The 20,893-nt window shown below is 44.2% G+C and overlaps 1 protein-coding gene and 1 long non-coding RNA gene across 3 annotated transcripts; one reads left to right on the top strand and one right to left on the bottom strand.

Annotated features, from left to right (window-relative positions):
• The first annotated feature begins 3,115 nt into the window (after positions 1-3,115).
• Positions 3,116-5,758, top strand: LOC112564072. Its single transcript, XM_025238652.1, has 3 exons — positions 3,116-3,187; positions 3,668-4,351; positions 4,654-5,758. Exons 1-3 carry the CDS (start codon positions 3,116-3,118, stop codon positions 5,017-5,019), a joined length of 1,122 nt encoding a protein of 373 aa, XP_025094437.1. The 3' UTR covers positions 5,020-5,758.
• Positions 5,759-11,258: 5,500 nt separating this feature from the next.
• LOC112565301 lies at positions 11,259-19,854 on the bottom strand. Of its 2 annotated transcripts, XR_003099387.1 has the most exons (4): positions 19,108-19,854; positions 17,610-17,778; positions 13,070-13,124; positions 11,259-12,902 (listed from the first exon to the last, which is right to left on the bottom strand). It is a non-coding gene; the product is annotated as an uncharacterized LOC112565301 (long non-coding RNA). The 2 variants fall into 2 exon arrangements; XR_003099386.1 differs by lacking the exon at positions 13,070-13,124 and having other exon boundaries at positions 19,108-19,848.
• Positions 19,855-20,893: the final 1,039 nt, after the last annotated feature.

The raw sequence follows: 20,893 nt of genomic DNA, 5'->3' as shown, positions 1-20,893 counted from the left end.
GATGGTGTTGATGCATCCCCCTCCCAGTTTCATTTGACAAGGTGTGAATACTTATTTGCGAAACATCTGCAGGCTGTGACTATGACACGCAGCCACAATCATTATTCTTGGGTTAGGTGGTAGATCAGTGGGTAAATGGCAGAGAAAGTGTGTAATGTGACAACAGGACTGACCGCGGTACTACAACGAGCCGAGAAACTGCACTGGATGTTCTTGCTGCTTGGAAACCTTAGCCCTATATGATCTCGGCTAGAGATTGCTTCTGTATCAGCGACTTTTGACTTTCGGAAAAAAGTTTCTTTGTGAGGAAAAAATGCGACACTTTCTGTTTCTCTCCAAAAAAAGGTAGGTGTTTACACGAGGTTACTTCCCGCTGGCTGGCAATGTGGATTTGTTTACATGTACATGTGTTTACAATGTGTTTACATGTACACTACAAGTTCATAGGTTTGTAAGCCAGCATGGCTGCATTGTTAGTTTTTTTTTTAAATCATAAATGCTTACCAAGTTCTGGATGGTGTACAAAATTGATATGAGAATTGTTAATAATATTGAATGTCAGCGAATAATATTGAAGGCAGGCCAGGCGATTTCAAAATATTGGGTAATGTTAAAAAATATTCGCGTTTTTGTGGTTTCCATTTTCTAAGTATAGAGATTCCATTTTTTCTGTTGAGGTTGTGTCAGCGTAAGACATTTTTTCCCCAAACCTGGTAGAGAGGTTAACAGTGCAGACGTCACATTTGTACATGGATACCTTACATTGTGAATGCTTCAACCGATTGAAGAGCCAGCACCATGTGCTAATTGCCTAAAAACATGTCACCATTTTTTGTGTGGGCACGATGATGTTTGTAGGTGTTTATCTCGCGAATAACAATAATTAATTCACCCAGACTTGGGGAAATATTATCTTGCGCTAGCGTTATCCAATCATTAAAAACATTTTGCATCCCATTAGTCTTTACAAGTATAACAACCAGACAGCTTTCCCTATAGCTATTCCGTTTGTTTTTTCGTGTTTATTCAGTCAGTCCGACCGTCAGTTACAATTCACTTTTTTATATGAATGTTCTCTGATGAGAAATGACATTATTTGCTTTCATGTGTGTGCATTAGCTGACGAAGCGTCACCTCAATTTTATTTCACGCAAAGCTGGAGGAAAATAACATCCTCATGTTGGGACAACGATCATTAGTGGCCACCCTGATTGTCTGCTTAGAGAACTAGGGCCCGGTTTTCAAACTTTTCCAGATGAGTACCACTTTAGAAAATTCGAATTGACCGAATACCACCTCCCTACGAAAAAAAAAATAATATATATACTACTCGAGGACTACCACGCCATAAACCGTTACAGTAGAGAGCGAGGCGAAGGACGTGGGAACCACATGGGCCCAACTGAAGGGGAAACTGCCCAAAACCAGGTCCCCTGACGAGGTGTTGTTGTGGCCCCCATGCTCCTCGAAGAATAACAAGGAATAAACAAACCTTTACATGCTAGGATCGAACCAGTCTTTATCTGCTACCTAAAAGCTCGTCACTGTAACGAACCAGTCAGAAAGAGATCCGAAAGGTTAGGGGACAAACAATTAGAAGAATAGGAAAGAAACAAAAAAGAAAGAAGGAAAAGAAAAAAAAAATGGATTAAATTATGATTACTGATTGAATCGTCCATCTTAAAGGCCATTTGGAGACGCAATAATATAAGTTGCTTGCAGGAAAAAAATTTTGTAAAGGAGATTGATTGTTGGTGATGGAAGCTGTATTTACGCGGGATTCAGATAACACCATCTCCCAGATGTCAGTAATATTTTCTCTCAGCAGCCTCTTTGCTGAGCGTGCCAGTTCCGCAGTTTTAAAAGGTCTTTTCACAAATCCGATCGTTTTCTTTGCGATTGCAACCGAAAGACTGCCTCAGTCACTAACGAAGGTTTACATTTCAGTGGTAAATATTCAGATATGCACAGCTTTAGAATTACTCCTCTTGATGGCATCGTTTCCTCAGACAAGACACAGCTTGCATGGATGTCCCTAACTGGTCTGAACCCAGTTGTACAATACACAACAATTCTGTAAGTGTAAGATGAGGTCACTTGGCACAGGAATTCAGTGGTGCTTCCTTCGGGAAAAGAACAAGATCAGTAAATACCAGTTACTGTAGTCAACATTTGCACTTCAGACTTACGCAGCTCATGTCCACTTGATCAGGAATATGCCAGTCAGTGCCAACGCTCTTTGGTTTGTATATACCCAGCAAGTGTTTCCTGATGTTTTTAAAATGTACCATTCATTTAGTTCTTCCACTTTTTTTTCCAACATTCTTCTTTCTAACTTCCAGAGGAAAATTGGCATGATTTTTTCTCCATACCAGAGATATAACTCTGTCCATACAAAAGTTAATTTCCGGACATATCAGCCCTTCTATTTGCTCTCTCAGAAGCTTGTCATTTCCTACAATTATTCCTATTATACACCGAGTTAATGAGCATGCCAGAAGCGACCGATTCGGTATTTTATGAGAATGTAGTCTCCTCGAAACTGGGCAGCAGTTTATTGCTTCTCCAACAATCTCAAACTAAACTTCATGCTGCCTTTTCCTGCCCTTTACTTTCAGTAGTATAGTTCAAAAATTCAAGCTCAAGTTGAGTAATTTCATACATTACATAATTCAGAGACAATTATCTTGAGTTTATAGCCTTGGCGTCCACATGGGTTTTTACTCAGACCACACACTACATGGTATATCATTATTCATTTCCATCGTCACTCAATTACTCTAGATTAAAATCAAATTATTTTCTTTGTAAATGTTCAGATTATTCTTCATGCATTCCTTGTTGATTATTTTCTTACACAAAGGTATTCCCCCTTTTTTCCCATGTTGTTTACTTTCAAGTCATTTCGCAGGTAGATATACAGTACTATCATCTACCATTTTACATATTAAAAAATGAAATGTGCTTGCGATTAAAACCAGTCTGGTGCGCATACGAACAAAGATTAAGTGTGCGTGGGACTTGTGTTCACCGTCCAGTCAGGACAGAGGTTTATTTGATTGTTTTTCTAGTACCGAGCCACACTCGATAGGCATCAACAGAACATTGTATTCCCATGTCGGCTGTGACAGCTTTTGTGTCCCCAACAACAAGGCGACCATTGCAGCTACTTCTCCCATTTCCTAGGGTAGAGAAAGACTTTTAATAACATAAAAAGGTCTCTCATATACCGATTTGACAACCGTTCAAGTTTATGATCAAACGACACACAAGTGATCAAAATTATACTCATTTATTTTTACATTAATCTTATTTCATTGGGGAATTTTCTAGAAGGCTTTATAACATCTTATGAGTTTCGCCAGATGACTTATTAGTCTAAAGATTCAGCACAAGAGGGAGGGGACGGTGACCGTGCAAGGCATCACAATTACAGCACTCCCCCTTCCCGTCAAAAGGTGAAAGGTCAGACAACCACTCCGGACTGTTTACGTTTAACCCGCAAAACACGTTTCGCTTTCATCGTATTTTTTCCCTCCTGCATAAATCATACAGTAATCATTGATCATGACAATTATATTTTGTTTGGCAGCGGGCGTGTTCTAGTTACCGACGCACGTGCTCGTGTTTTCACAATTACACAAGCTACCCGTTTCTTTTCTTTCAGGAAAAAAATGCGCTGGGTGTTGCCACGACAGCAGCAGTAGTTCTAGTCTGTTGCACGCTTCAATATCTCAAAGGGACAAATATTGTATTTGCAACGAGGGACTCTCAGTGGGCGAGGTATGGGTTGACTGGCGGGTACAACGCAACCCACCGCCTATCGACATTCCCATCTTCCAGCGCAAGAGAAACACGGGTAGCCCGGTCCGGAGTGTGGCCGGTCAGCGAGGTGCAAACAATCTGGGAGCAAACACTGGCGCCAGGTATTATACGAAATTCATTGACAACGAGTGGCCAGACAAAAATATTCACTGCCCAACACCCCAGACAGGAAACAGTGCTCAGTTTTCTCCCATTCATCGACAAACACGTCGACAAAGCTACCTTGGATCAAAATTCCGAGAGAAATTTTCAGCTAATTGCTAGTCGTCGGCAGAGCCCATCCAAAGATCGTGACAACACGCAAACAGCCATTGTTAGCCCAAACGAGACGTCGATACCGCGAGCAGCTTCGGAGTCGCGGGTGGCTGGTCTTGTCAAGGCGGCGGAGGTTACCCACGTGTTCTTCCTGAAGGTGCACAAGGCGGCCAGTACCACGGTGATGAACATTATCTACCGCTTCGCCTTGTCCCGGAATCTCACCGTCATGCTACCGCGAAGGTCCAACAGCTTCTCGCAGGTTAGTAAGTAACTGGCGGGCCAACACCATGCCGCGGCCACCGGGAGTCCAACACTTCGACATCCTCTGCAACCACGTTGTCTTCAGCCCCGAGTTGGTTAAGAAGAATCTCCCAGCGGACGCCAGGTACCTGGCCATCGTCCGCCATCCCTTGCAGCAAACCATCTCTGCTTTCCACTACTACCGCTCCGTGTACCCTCTGCCTTACTTAGCAGCCGTAGTTGGGGACGACCCGCTGGGCATGTACCTGGCCGATCCGCTCAGGTGGGAGCCGAAGAAGGCCAGCATCTCCTTCACCATGAACCGCATGAGCTTCGACTTCGGCCTTGATCCAAACAGCTTTGGCAAGGGTGAGTACCTGGAAGCGGCGCGCTGCAGTATCTGGACAAGACTTTGACCTGGTGATGGTCAGCGAGAGGTTCGACGAGTCCGTGGTGCTGATGAAGCGGCTGCTGGGCTGGGGGTGGAAGGACATCTTGTACACCCGGAACAACGCGCTTCCTGGAAACGAAACGGCACGCATGATGTCACTGAAGACGAGAAACGTAACCACAGAATTCACAACGCCGCCGACTACGCGCTGTACGAACACTTCTCCGCAGTTTTCGACAAAAGAGTGGTGGACATGGGGGACGATTTCACCCAGGAGGTCGCTTCCTTTCGAACAGCGCTGCTGACGGTCGAGGCGTTTTGCAAGAACGGAGTCCAGGGCGACCTGGAGGTGGGAAAGACCACGTGGGATCCGGGCTTTGTGGTCGGCAGAGCGGAGTGTGCGTACATGCAGATGCCCGAGATGGAGTTTGTAGAGCTGGTTAGAAGACGGCAAGCATCCAAATTCAGGACACATCTTCGACGCCGTAAACCATTTGTACTAGATGGCTTTTAACCAGCGTTTTTGGTCGGTAGTTTGTCCATTGTTCCCCATGGCATTCAATTCAGAAGCACTTGCTGTACGAGTAAATTTCCTGGAGACGTGCGCATGATCTGGCGCTTCCTTGTTTTCCGCGAAAGTGATGGAATGCTGGGTCATCTTTTATTTTCAAAAATCTGTACATGTAGAACACTTTTATCATTACCTCAATAAATCGTTACACGTCGAACACAATGCATTAATTAATTAATCTTCAAATATTACAAAACACTCAAACAGTTTCAGCAACATCTTTGTTTTGCTGGTGGTACTTCGGAGTCTGAAGAATAAGTCTGATTTGACAGGTTTCTTTCAAAGCTGTTTCCAAGAAGGAACATTTGTTCTGTTTGTTTTGAAGCACCCAAAAGGCCCCGGTTTTAATAACACGCAGTCAGTATTTTCGCATGTATATTCTTCTTTTTTGCTGTCTTTCGGAGTAAATAGTCCTGGGGACATATGTGATATTCTTAAGATACTCAACATTTCTTGCTCAAATAAACTTTTATGTGACCCCTTTTTTTCAAGGAAACTTGCGTTTCGTTCTAAATTAATTACTGCATGTGTGTACGTAGTATTTATTCATTTTTTGACCACTGTTTATTTTTAGAAGTTTAGACACACGATCGTTTAGTCACGATCATCACTCCCACATCATTGACAGCGTCTGTGCAGGTGAACCAAGAGCTCATATCATTGTGATTTTTATAATTTATGTGAAGGAAAAGCACCAGGTCTTCACCGAGCGGGACGGAGTGGACTGTTTTGAGCGAGGTGGCCTCCTCTTATTTCGTGCCTTGTTAAAATTCTCTTGTTAAGACCATAGCATGATGGCATCAAAGGGAGGCAAACATGTATTCTCCATACTGCTGCAGTTTGTAGAAATTGTTTCCCTTGGATGAATGGCCTAAATTCCTTCCTTCCTGTAATGCTCTATTTGTTTATAGAGATGACGACACCCATTCAATGAGAAATTTAGTTATTGTATGTGCAGTTGTTTAAAATTAGACCAGTCTCCACAAGGAAGGACTATGATCGTGAGAGACATTTGTTTTGTGGTGGCCTGACTCGTGAAACTTCCACGTCCTGACCCGAGGGCAGGGAGCATTGTTAGTGTGACCTGGACCGCACACATCAGTGTGTAGAGTCCTTGATGGACCACAGACAGTAATTCCGGCTTCATGGATTATATCAAGATATATGTTTCGTAATCTTTTCAGAGAGGCGTCGAGGATTTTTCGTGCTTTGCCGCTCTCATTGTCTTAAAACATGGCGCTGCTACATTCTGGATTTGCAGTTTGCACGCTTCTATCAGTCACATGCCTGGTGTATGAGGTACTTGCTACTTGGCAGTCTCTCTGGACTGATAAAGCTACACAGCTACATTCAGCCGCGGGTGTCAGTTGGGTTGACAATTGATTGGTTTTGGGTTTACCTGCATAAAACTGAACTTGAGCTGTCCTACCGGTTGTCGAATATTCGCTGGCTAGCTAGGCGAGAGGGTCATACTCTCTACTGATATGCTATCTGGTCTGGGAATCTGGCATATCTTACCTGGAGTATATTGCCAGGCAGGCCATGTTCGGGATATGTATACTACCTGACACGGGAATAGCATATGGAGTGTACTTTACGGGTACAGGTACCCATGAATTGGCATGTGTTTGCGCCTATTTTAAACAGATACATCGTAGACACACAGAGAGATCAAGTCACCTCACTGCCCTGAAACACCATTAATTATTAATCCTCTATTTTATTTTCAGTCTTACACAAAAGGCAAACACAGGCGCACACATCTATATAAGCACGTTAAGGCTGTTGCCAGCTCCTGCAGTGTTTTTGCAAGTTCGCCCTCATTTTCTGCTCATCAAGTGGCTGTTGTACCAAATGCTCTTGCAGCACCAACACGCTGGATGCGGTTACTCCCCTTGCTCTATAGAACTTCGTTGCAAGATCCCCCCCCCCCACACACACACCATCATCTACCCCATCCACCCCAACTACCACCACTCGCTCGCGTACCAGATCACGTTCCAAGCTGATCGCTCCACCTGGTGTGCAGGCCGACCGCCCAACACATTAATTACCACCCACTGCGCACTAGCCTGTGGTCGACCTCGCAAAGACTTGGCATGAGGGCGGGGGTGTGAGATGGAGTCGGATGGAGGGTAAGTGTTTGTTTCCTGGGTGACAATCAAAACAGAACACATCGATGCCAAAGGGATGACAGATGAGGGTCGGATGACAGTAGTGGGTACGGCCCAAGCAACAGAAACTGGAAAATGACAGAATGTTGTGTTGAGCGGGTGATATTGTTGCTTCCTCCTCCACCCACCTCCAAGCACCCCGACCCATAATAAAAAAAGCATCTCCTCGATGGTTCAGTCTTTTTCATCGGTCATGGTGCAGTGGATAGTCTTGAACAGTGGGCACCTCACCCACTTCGTGGAGTGTTATCACCCACCTTCCAGTTTTTTTTTTTGAATATTCTTTCTCCCACAACTCGTTCAGCCAGGTTTTCTCTTGCCTACCCTCTGTTCTTCTCGTCTTACCAGCGATGTTGCCAAACACTGCAAGCGTCCGTTCCATCGAAGTGGAGCGCGAGCAGGAGATTATAGCAGCTCTTGGCTCTGGTCCAGCTCGTAAAATCGGCCGACACGCAACTGTAAAATCATCTGACGTGTCAGCTGAACTGGTTACCGAACCCTAATTTGTATCTTTCTTCACACTAAGCGGCCAGCTGCCTCCCACCCTCTCGTGTTTGCTTGCCAAGATGCACTTTTGTAGACACGGAATGCACAATGTGTTACGTCACCACAGCTACATGATAATAACGTGCACACCACTTTGGCTCCATCACCAACGGCCCAGCAACCGCCAAGATGGGAGGGTGGTGTGCGAGTACGAGATTGCTGTCTCTCCATGCGAGTGCCTCATTTTCATTACAAGCTACTTAAAAATTAACAACGACAAAAATAGAGAAAACTGTACTGCTCGGACAAAAAAATAAACGAAACAAAAAATAAACACACACACAAATATCTGCGTTACTATAGCAGCTGTAGCAAGAGCACACTTCTCTCCCTTTGCATCGAACGTAAACAACAACACGGCCCTGTTATCTCGAAAGTGGAACAGTGCTGACCTTAACCTTGGCAACCCAAGTGGAGATGTCGGTTAATAAATGCAGGCTGAGCGGGGAGGGAGTGAGTAGGGTGGGGAACATCGTCGGCGAATGGAGGAGCCTCGAGCCTCGGCGTGCTCACCAAAACTGAAAAGCGGGTCACAGGCTCTGGCAGGCTGCAGCGCCGGCTGTGTGCTGGAGGCTGAGAGCAGGAGAGGGAAGATGGAGAATGGACGTCATCACCCGCGTTCTTCTACCCGCCCCTACCTACCCTTGGTGCTTGGGAAAGATGTGCCAAGTGAATGATGCTCGCGCCCGATTAGTTTGATCTCTCCGCCGGCTGGCTGGCTGGTCCTGGCATGGCGATGGTCGCACGGATGCTGGAAGATGGGAAAGTGGCGTTCGACTTGCCATGGTGAAGACAGTCCCTGGGTGTTGAGTGCCTCCTATTCTTACCAGGTTGTTTACAGGGAATTTTCTCGTAAACAATCTATCTTAGATGCTTTATTTTTTTCCCCAAGCTTTCAAACTTTTTTTCGTTGCTCTATTTCTTTTTTGGGTGAGTATTTCCGGTTTAAAGCCTGCGAGAATCAAGAAGAAGTGTGGCTTAGAAACAGGAATCCGAATTCATCATCACTATTTTTCACTCCACCATACCTCTGATTAGTAACATTATCGATGATGATGACGATAATAAAGGTGATGAAAAGGCCTAGACCCGAACACTGACCACTCAAGGAAAGTTTGCCTTCTTCGCCCACTCAAAAGAAGAACGAAACCAAATTTTAAACCATGTCTGAAGTGAGTGATGGTTTGGGTATGAGAATGAAGTCAGGAAAGATTGGGACTACATGGTAGACACAAACATATGGTGACTTTAAACGCATGTATACCGCAGTCCATATTTAAAGTCATATAAAAATTAATAAAAGTATAAATATCTTTTGTTTATACATCTTTTCTCATCATGAACACCACTTCAGACAGTCTCTTTCAAGGCGCCGTACATGTGTGTGCAAGCATATCTAAACATACTGCTGATGTCAAGAGACTGCGTTAACTTTTCTATTTAATGCTGATGTCAAGAGATTGCGTAAACTTTTCTGTTTTTATCGCAAGTCAGTTTTTCTTTCACTTGGTTGATGGTACGGACGAGACTTGCCTCAATGATGAATTTCGGAAACACGTGCCTCAGCCCCACGTGCCATACTCTATCAAAAACCTCTTAAAATCGACGAGGTTATGGCAGAGATCCTTGCCGGAGATACTTTTTAATCCGGACCCGATCGTTGAATAATTGTTGAACTGTAATCCTGCCTGCTCCTTCCGAAACTATTCCCCAGCCACCAGGTGATACGGTTTTCGTTCACCTTCAGTATAATTTTGCTTGGATGACTAATCCGATAGTTCTGACACTGTCTGCTGCTTCCTTTCTTTGGAAGGGATATGACTTGTGAATGCATCCATTCCTGAAACATTGTTTGGTTTTGGATAAATTTCGGACACAGGGTAGTGAGTGCCCCACTGCTTCTTCGCCGCCACCTTTCAGCAACTCCTGTGGGATGCTCGCGGTTGACCTTTTGATATTCGACAGCTGCAGACCCTTGTGCTTCTCCTCACTTGTAAAGCCATCTGTGGTCACAGAGGTCGATAGCGTGACTCAGTGCTGCTTCATCCCCAAGTGCCGAGTGTTTTCTCAGTGGACAGGAGCACCTCTCTGATATGACCAACAGAGAGTGTCCATGTCGCAGTCGATCATTTTTAGGGTGGAAAATTAGCCTCCAGCTTGCTCCTGAAAATGTTCAGCCACATTAGGGTCTCGCATGCTTATCTAGATCGGATTGGGTGTGCGACGATTCACCTTCAGCATCAGCCCCAGGCTTGCTAAGACGAGGTTGTGGTCACTACTGATATCCGCACACGTGGACATACCACCGTCTTTGCTTTGTTTGATGATTTAAAGCGCCTCGACGGCATGATGAAGCTGGTCTTGTTGTCGCAAGCCTTGATGTTTGTGAGGAGGGAGGATACTGTGGCTTTAAGAGAATTCAAGAAACCTTAAACCCATGTCGTACGTTCACCAAGGCAAAAGCAATCAACCTTACCAACCCTTAACAAACCTTGACCTCTATCGTTTCGTAAGTGACGGTGGACTGGGGAAAAGAAGAAAAGGTAAGAACCTGAAATGAAGCCATAGCTGGACAGATCGAAGGTTTTTAAACAGTTTGTCAGTCAATTGCTCGGGAGACCTAGATACCATCACCCTGGCACCCAAGGAACCAAAAAGCTTAATGTGGCACCGATGGTCTTCTCCACTACTTCCACTCCTCTCCCTGCTTCCTTCTCCTGTCACGTGTAATATTCCAGAGTCTTAACAGCGCATGCGCACACAAGTATACCTGAGTAGTAGTCGTGGCTCCACTTTAGGTAAGCACATGGCCTTTTCTGATAAGCATTCATGATAAGGAGAGTTTTATCCGGCGTCAGCACATCGCAAATGATGCATAACTGATGCTGATAGCGCTGCCTGATGAAGTTGTCTTCCTAAAAACAGGACAAGCATCTAGATGGAAATTTTACAGCGGTTCCTGAGAAGTAGGACAAATAATATTGATTACAAAAAAAAGAGGAAAAAATGGTAGAGATGAATTTTTTAAAAAAAATCACTCTAAAAAAACCAAACGTTTCATTCCTGCACACACCTCAGCTACTAAATGAGGAATCCGTTATACAAGAGGTTACAAATATTTTTCGTCTGGCTGTCTTGTTACCCACAAAGCCAGCGCGTGGTGTGTGATTTAGTGAAGAAACTATCATCAAGGCGACCCCGCTAAACAGAAGCTATTACTGTAAAGCAGCAGCAGCCTCCGGACCAAAAAAAAAAAAAAAAACAGAAAAAAAAAAGAAATCGATTCCAGAGCTTTCTTCATCAATGGCGAAGCGACAAAATCTTTCCCGGCGGGAATGGAGGCTTGCGGTGCTTGTGGGAGGATGGAGGGGAGGGCTTGTTCCAGATCCTTGCTAGGGCAACCGAGGCTGAGGCAGACGACAGATAAGGAGGCCTCAGTAACCGGCTCTGCCTCTTCTGCCTGCTCATGGTCGCTGGCCTTGACACTTCATTAAACAGGAATGGCTTTTCATTCCCTGGGGTCACGTGCTGTAGTAGTTACAGGATGGGGAAAGAGGACCATTCGTGCTACAAGATCTTTAGCTGTGTGTGTGTGCGCGTGCGCGAGATAGACAACCCGGAAGAAGAAAGGAGTGAAAAATGTGGTTGTTTTCTGTCTTCATTACCAAACCCCACTCCACCCATTCACACAGAAATAACCGCAAACAGTGGCTAACTAGATTCTTATGTTCTCCTTGACACCAGCAGCAACCTTTCGTTCTTGAGCTCGTTTGCTCTTTCCCATCCAGCAGCCGCCATCACTCTTCAGGCCTGTAAACTGTGCCAATGAGAGTTTTACAGCTTGTAACACACTTTCTTCACACTCGCCACATGTAAAGCTCTGAAGTAGCTAGGGAAATAATTCACTGAGAGTAGGGGGAGGGACCGAAAAAAAAACACTTTTTTTCGGAGTGGCATCTGAAAAACCGTCACCTGCATGTTGCATGTTGAGGTCACTGTCAAACCTGCTTCTCAAGATCTTAGCGGGTCAGTCACATGGCAACAAGCTGGTCACAGGAGGGCAATGGAGACGAGTGTGTGGGTGGATGTAGGGTGGAGGAGGAGGAGACATTTTGTGAGTAATTTATCCTCTCACTGCACACTGATTGCTCACACCTGTGACTATAATGACTGTTTGATTCTCGTCTGTCACCTGGCATTGGCTTGATGGGTTGACCATACACCGCCTTACTCCCAAGGATGTCTTGAATGAAAACCACGGACATAGAAATGTACTTCCGTGGTGGAAACAACAAGGAGCCTGCTGAGTCATGATTCATTTGTTTCGACATCCACTCGTGTTAAAAATATCTCTACTTGTAAAACACTTTATAAAAGAAGGTAGAAATCAAGATGGCAAAAAAAAAAAAGAAAAAAAAGAAGGAAAATACGCAGATTTACAGCAACTACTGTCACCTGTAAATCAGAGAAATGATACTAATCAGAGATACAACACCAGACAACAGAAATGCTAGGCATTGATAAAAAAGAGAAAAGAGTCGCCGACACGAGTAATGTGTAAAATCCAAGTTGTGGTTAGTTTCGTTAATTTTAGTCAGTCAGAAACTGTCACCTGTAAAAGTCTTTGAGTAGAATTCTATGACCAGTTGGAGTATTCACCAGTACTAGTTTCTCATTGCAGAACTGGTTCTTTCTACAGTTGAAATAATGTTGGTTGTCATGCGATTCTTCTGTAGGTCCCAAAGGATGTCCAAGAAGATGTTTAGTGTCCAGCAAGTGTCCCCCATCTTTACAGCGCTGCATCAGCAGCTTGTGACAGTCGTTTCCTTGTGTCCCATCGATCCAGTGGCTAACGATCTCTCGTTTCCCAGTCAGGAAAAACGCATCTTACTGTCTCCTGTGGGGAAGAGATGGCGAATAATTATATATTCAACAGCATGTGTTAGAGCATGTAACTAAAGCCCCTAACTCATCATTAGTGTGGACGGTCTCTTGTAACTTCCCGCTGATTTTTAAAACACAAAAGAGCTTTGTTAGTTGAATATAAAAGCAGCCTATGCTCACCTCGCCCATTACTGTATGGCCTGACAAGCTGTGTGGGCCATTGTCAAGAACAGGTCTTCAAGTGTACTAAACAAAAAAAAAAAAAAAAAAAAAAAAATACGAAAACAAGTTGAAAATATGGTTTTGTCTTATAATTTTGTACATGACTATCACGTACAAATTTGCCCATCAAAAGTCAAATACAGACCAATGGGTGTCTGGTTATGAAAGCTTGGTAATGTTTTTGCTGAAGTTTTCAAAGGTAACTGTCTTCACTTCTAAGAATACTCCCTTCCTTCCGAAGTGTAAAAATACAGCGAGTTGTAAACGAGTTTTGTTTTACAAGGAAGAACTTAAAGTATATTTTTCCTACGTCTGTAAAAATAAAAATCAATGCCGAACAATGGAAGAGCGCAGTTTCCTTGCCAAGAAAATTAGTGTTGGGGGGCGTTAGTGGAACGGTTGGGGGACGTGCTCAGCTCACGTGAGATGTAAAACCTCACGAGACTAGGCATCTGCTCTCCTAAAACAGCTCGAGGTCGTGCTCGACGTACCCCAGCAGGTCTCAACCTGTCGAACAACTTACCCGTTGCATCAAGACTACTAGTCGGAGCGACTGTCAGCTCAATTCCTTGTAAAATAAGCAGTTTAACGTCCAGTTAGCTCATCTGTACATACGGGGTCAGGGGTCATTGAACGATGTATGGTTTTCTCTAACTTGCCCTGAAGCCGCAGCTCTCGTCACGCCAAGAATATTTGTACTAAATCTCTGTCCTCTTTATGATGGCTTGGAGGATGTCGGGAAAAAAAATATCACTAGAAGAAGATAGGTAAGTGTGTAATTTGGAATCGCGTTTCTCTTGCACTCATACCTTCGACGATGTATCGACACATTGCCGGAGTCGTTATCTACTTCACTCGGTGATTTTACGCTCAGCGCTGACGCCCCTCGTCAAATCGTTAGAATTCTTCATGATTCTATGGAGACGCTTCCTGGGCGCTGAGGCTGGCAGACTTTCTGTAGCTGACTGTGCCAAGCTAAAACCAGCTTTCCAAGGATGGAAAGCAGCGGTGAGCTACGACTGGAGATGGAGCAGCCCACTATCAAAGGCTACACCAGGTCTGCTATTTCGACCACTTTGTTTTTCCCTGCAAACACCAGATTGGTTGCCAAGCCGACAGCAGGCCTTATAATAATCAAACTTCTGCGTTGCCTTCCTCTTCGCTGGAATGTAGTCCTCCCTTCGCCTGTTAATTTCCTCATCTTTTTCTTCACGTAAACATGTTAGTGAGCGAGTGGGCGAGTTAGTAAGATTTATACACATCATTAGTCTCGAAGGATTTTGTTTTCACCGTCGTTAGAGAGTCAGGTTGTGTTGTTTACTGCACCCACCCTGTATGTAACATTCTCTACAAGTGTCCCGCGCCTGCATGTGTGTGCGTGCCTTCGTGTGTCTGTGTGTGTGTGTGTGTGTTTGTGTCTCTGTGTGTGTGTGAGAGAGAGAGACCATCAACCTGCACCCTGTCCTCACCACCATATGCAGTCCACGTGATAAGCTGGGTGTGCACTGAAGCGTTGCGGGGTTAGATGTTAGCATGACACGGTTTGTGAGGGGAGGGGGAGGTAGACAGACTGCAGAGGTTAATGTCCCGACAAGGTTGAGAGCGGGGTGAGAGTGGGTATTGAGGTGTCGACATATGCTGACAATTATAACATCGGCTATACAATAAAAAAAAAAAGTCTTGCTCAACACGATGCGATAAAATGTTCTCTTACACACAACAGTCTCACCCTGACATATAGACATGAACAAACATACATGCACACGCGCGCACACACACACACACGGATCCCTTCCCATCTCCTCTCTCTTTTGTTGCTGCTGCTGCAACATCTGGCCTTTCTGGTTTGTGAATGCCACAAATATCGAATTATAAACAACCCTAAAGCTGACACTGAGATTTGGGTGGTGGTTATTTTTTCTTTCTTTCTCACTTCTTTAGAAATTCGCAGCGCCCTTTGATCACGACGGCAACCAGTGACAGCTTTCACCACCGTCCCAGACCCACATCCACAACTACGCCGACAGCTTCGGCCGGCGCCCTCACTGACGTACAACGCAGTGACCTCGAGGTCAAGACGTTTGCACTAACGTTGTCATTCTCGGCAACATCACTGTTGGAAACAGTGTGCGTTTATACATTTACAGAGATCACAGCTAGGATGATAAAATAACCAAATACATGTTACCTTCCTTTTTTTTTTTTTTTTTTTTTTTTGACGGGTCGTGCAAGGGCGCAGACGACTCCAAAATAAATAAATAAATAAAAAAAAATATATATAAAAATATAAAAAAAATACAACAAACAAACAGTTCGCCCGGCTCCTCCTATCAAACATCAAGGAAACTCCATCTTACTTTTAGCACAGCGGGTCAAATAGTACTTTCTCGTGAACAGTTAAATGATTCGCATAATTTATTTGAGATTGAAGAATCAAATTCATATTTTTCACGGCATATATAAATAAAAAGTTGTCTCCGATGTGCATGTAGGCCAGATTCCTCGTGAGAGACTATAGCAACAGTCAAAAGATATAACGGTATGACAAGAATCCCCCGCTAACAATAAACTTTATATTATTTCACGAGCCACCCACCGTCTCAACCCTCCGACCAGCTGCGTTTCCACGAGGAAGTGCATTGTCCTAGAGGGCGCTGCCAGCTTTAATTAGCGAGGACTCATTAACACGTGACATACTTTCAAGCGGGACAAGTGAACAAGTCAGCTATAATTAGCACATCATCGCCCCTATAACCTTTATCAAGAGCCAGGCCTGGATTCAGCTCGTCACCTTAAAAGGAAGTCGAGGACAAGCGTTGCGACGGGGAGGTCAGAGGTCGGTCCAGCTGTTGAGCAAAACTTCAAGGAAGAGAATCCTGCAGGCGATGATGTACTTGCGTTCCTAAAACCTCGACAAGCAGATTGGTGTAGAGAGAGAGGAGAGAGCCGCCTACTTACTGCTGACGTCCTTTCCGTTTTTTTTTTTTTTAAATCGGAGGCTGAGGGCGTCAGCGACGGAAATAGATCAGCGCGTGGGGCGACTTGGGTACCAGCAGGCTGCAACTTGCTTCCCTCCTCCTCCACCTCGGTGCTGAGTGCAGGCAGCCTCGGTGTGTGTGCTCGGGACTCGGGTCCCAATGCACGACCGTGTGTTTAGAAAACAGCACGCGCACTTGACCTGAACTTTGACGTTAAAGGAGACGACGCACGTGACGACCAGCGCGAGTCAAGGGTGAGCGGTTTCCTTGCACCGTGTCATGTGCAGATGACTTGTTGTTACTTTACACGTGCTTGCTCACGAGATGGTTTGTCGGGTAGTGTGATGATGGATAAAGCAAGTCTCCGTCATCCACGTGTGGTCTAAGACAGCGGAGGGCTGCTGTTGCCTGGAAATGAAGATGATGTGATTTTTGTCACAAGCATCTCTTTTTTGTCTTTCTTTGACCGTTCGCCTTCTGTCGTTCACCGGATTGTTTCCGCTAGGTTTCGCATTGGAAGGTGTCTTGTTGGTGACAGACAACAATGAACGAGCTGCTGTTGTGAAATGCCCCTGTCAGCATGATGGCAGCATCCATACCAACACAAGACTTGCCCTGCACCTCATCCTCCCTACTACCCAACTCCTAGGGCTCCGGACTGCAATGAGCGATCTTAGCTAAGTCTTGCCAGACGTTAAATCCAAGTTTTTCAGCTTTCCCCTTCCCCTCCAAAAAAAAAATTAATTAAATAAAGTAAGAAAAATCGCCATTGCCTGTTGTGAAAGTTCACATTAAAGTGTCTTGAAAATAAGTCTCAGTCACCGCAGGTCTCAAGTTCAGCAACTCGACCATTCAAACGAAACTTGACAAAATCGCTTGCACCGGCCATTGGATGCATGCTGGACATCACGTTTCGGTCTCTCCCCTTTATTCTCTTCGTTATTTTCTCTTCGTTTTTTTACTTCGCGTCCCCCTTGACCTCCAGGGAGGTGAAGAAAGAGAATGTGAGCGACCGAAAGGGCAGGCAGGTGCAAACTAATTACAACGACAGGTATGAATTCGATCGTCAGGTGCTGTTGAAAATGGGGCGATGTGGTGTGCCCCATGGCATGTTCCCCTAATATGATATTAAAAGCTTCTAGCTCTCTCCTTCTCTTGTTCTCGCCAACATCAAGTGTACACCCCCGGCCCCTTCAAGCCCCATTAAAGATTGCCATGCATGCTGTTTCTTAGACTGTTAAGAAAATAAAGTGCCTCTTACCTACTGGTGTATGCAAGAAAAAAGTATTTTATTCGCTGGCAAGCAGGTACGTAAAACTGAGAGAGAATTTACGAACAAGCCAGTGTAATAAATACGAAAACATAATTATGTCTTAACTACAAACTTAGTGTCTACAAACAGGCTTTTAAATTTAACACCTAGGCATGTTTGATTGTCAGAATTTAAAAATGTCGGACCTCTAGCCAAGTAGATATGTGCGGAAGTCGTGGGTGTGGAGCGTGTGGGGTGCATGCCTCACCTGATCACCCGATCCTGACTTCACCAGATCCTGTTAGTGGCGGTGCTGTATCCGCCGAGCAGACGGTGAATCTCCCGAAACATGTAATGTCAGGCTATTTTTGCCCTTCTTCCTTATTAGGACGATGGAATGAACTCGGACTGTAAACAGACGGCCCTTACCTGATGACCTGCACACAGGTGTGAATGAGCGTGAGAGAGAGAGTGTGAGTGAGAGATGCGTCGTATTAAAGAGACATGTCGAAACTACTTTATGCCCAGCGGGGAGCTAGCATCGTCTTTATCCTCAAGTACTTTAGCTTAGGGATGTCAAATAAAAGGCTTGTCGACAGCTGGACGAGCTTTGTCCCCTCCTTCCCCAATCCCCCAATCCCCCATCCCGTCACGTCAAAGCACGTAGACGATGTTTCGCTGCATCAGCATCCGATACCTTTGAAAGCGCCAGCTGCTGCTACAGCACCACGTGACCAGCTTCTACTACCGCGGCCATAGTTTGTCTGCACGCGATTTCCGATGATAAATCTTGCTTGTACATGTATATTATCATGTAGAATACTATATGTACTGCACGTTAACGTGATCACGTAGAATAAGGTAAGTACTGCATATTAACGATATGACGTAGAATATATGCACTACGTCTTCGTGACCCTTACAGTTTGGTTGTACTGCGAGTAGAATTCGGTTAAGTGTCCATATGTGTGCATATACAAGCTGCACGTGGGTTAAGATAAGTGGAGAAGACAACCTACCGGCGTTGAGAGAATGAGGTACAGGGTTATTTCATCTTGCTAGACGGCAAATGTAAGGAGAAGCAAAGTCAGAAAAGGATGCATATCAATGTAAACAGAAGACAAGGCTAGAAGAAAGAAAAAGGAGGAAAAGAAGAGCATGTGTCCCTAAATACAGAGGACACACGGGTGAGTTTTCTTCCCTTTACAGTATTTCAAGCAAATTCTGATAAGAGAAAATAATCGAAAAACAATGTAGAGTGCAAACTAGTATTTCCTCCCACACTGAAAACATATCTAGGTAGATGTCTCTTGTACTTACACAAACCTTAGAACATTTGTAGATGTGGGTAGATGCCTCAACCTCCTTCATAAAAGAACAAAACAAAACAAAGCAAAAAAATAACAAACAAACAAAAAAACCGATGCCGTTGCCAGGAGTCAGTGGTGTGCTCATTGTTGTACAAACTCACTTTACGACCTCTCGTCATTGTTCTATAGATTATTGTCTTGACCTCTTGTTTTTTCCACTCAGGCCTCGTTCTGACCCACGTGAAGATTACTTACAAACCACCTGCGTCCATCCCAACGTGGCCGAAATACGATACACGATTTGTTTACAATTTTAAGCGGGGTGGTGGTGGGGAGAAGGGTGTCTTTGGTTATGGTTAACCTTTAACTATGCCTCCATGCAAACAGTCCTTCTTAAAGTTCTGTTGTCAGTTGCGAGAACACATAATAAACACAGTTATATAAGCAATCACTCACATTTAGTTTTGTTCTTGGCTCTAGTTTGCATTCCTGGACAGTTCACATCATATCATTTTTAGATAAAAGCTTTGGGTCAACAGTTCACATATATTTTAGTCTAACCTCTGCTCACACCCGCAGCAATTATCGGTCAAGGTTGACGAACGTCCGGGGAGCGTGTGGATGCTCAGTCACCTGCATCCAGCGGCTTGTGCTGTGAAGGATGGACTTATCTCCAGGGTACCATGCCCTTTGGTTTCCCCACGTACACAAATATCTCTTGCCTCAGGTCGGCCTTATGCTCGGCTCGCCAACTTGAATTCCACACAGCCATGCTGCTGATGATGATGATACCTGTTCGAATTTTTATCCACTAATAGGTTGGCAATCATCCGCAGGGTTCATATCTATACCATGAGTGCTCCTATCAACCTTGGTGACGCCACATCTAGATGTTATCAATCCTCGTCATCCCTTTGTATTAATTTTATCTTTTCTGTCGTCAGCTGGAGGCAGGGCGAAATTATCCATTGTATGCAATCAGCAATATATGACAATTGTAGATATGATCGGATTTACCTGTACAGTATTGCTAAATTCGTCTTGAGCACAGCTTCACCTTTATATTAGGGTTTAGTCGTCTCCATCTCCGACGGTCGATGGTCTTAAATTCTGCCATAATTCCCGGCATTCATTTTGTGTTCATAGTCATGAGCAAAAGCTCAGCTACATAATGACCATGCCGCCCTCGTTACTTCTTTTCGTTATGGCAGATGCTAAACTTGTTCATTCGATTGTAACAGTGGTTTAGACAGGCAACAAATTATTGTTATTGTTGTTATTATTATTATTATTATTATTATTATTATTATTATTATTATTATTATTATTATTATTATTATAAATTGTATTCAGAATTGGGCAATAGCCAGACGGCTGCTTTTCCTTCGCCATCAAAACAGCCATCGCTTTAAAATATTTAGTTTGGACCAAGCTATATATCTTTCATTCCTCTCTTGCCAAATGGCTTAATTAAAACATTCACGGATAACCATGTTTGCAGCAGCCAAAAATATATCACTGAATGTTATCCTGGGGTACACAGCACCACAAGTGCATTTGCTCCCATGGAGAAGTGAATTATTGCCTCCTTTGCGCCAAACACTGTTGCTGATTGTCCAAATCGAGAAATCACTCATTGAACGGCCGTGCTCTCAATCTGTCGCCTACCTCACTAACAAAAGAGAGAAAAAATCGACAAAAGCCTAGAATCTGAAACCTTTCTAATCCTGCCAATCCAAATATCACCGTGACATTAGCAGGCTTCGTGTAAGATGATTACAGTGAACTATACTTTACTTTTGTGGACTGCGGATCGTATCATAGGCTGCAAATTAATTTCTGTTGTCAGATTGGAGCAGTTGTTGATCAGTTAATGGAAACTGAATTACTTGTGCGCAGGCGCAGCAATCGATAGGGTGTGATGGTGTTCGTTATTGTACATTCATCGCCTCGTTTTCAGTATGACACAAAACTTTATTATAGCCGCCCACTGTTCATAATCAGGCCTGGCATCAACATGAACGAAATATGATGGATCCCAAGTGAGATGACTATGATTGTCAGTTTGTGTAAAAGAAAGTCTTTGTTGATATGTAGTAAAAGAGGGGAATAGGTAGGGAATTGGTGGCCAACGAGAATTCAATGAATTGTGTAAGTCTTATTGCGACCAAGCAACCGACCATGTGTCTCTTACACAAAAAAACAAAACAAAAACAAAAACAAAACAAAACAAAAACAAAAA

This window comes from Pomacea canaliculata, linkage group LG5 (assembly GCF_003073045.1).
Source record: "Pomacea canaliculata isolate SZHN2017 linkage group LG5, ASM307304v1, whole genome shotgun sequence".
Lineage (NCBI taxonomy): Eukaryota > Metazoa > Mollusca > Gastropoda > Architaenioglossa > Ampullariidae > Pomacea > Pomacea canaliculata.
Note: the sequence above shows the minus strand (reverse complement) of the source record. Positions and strands in the feature narration are given on the sequence as shown.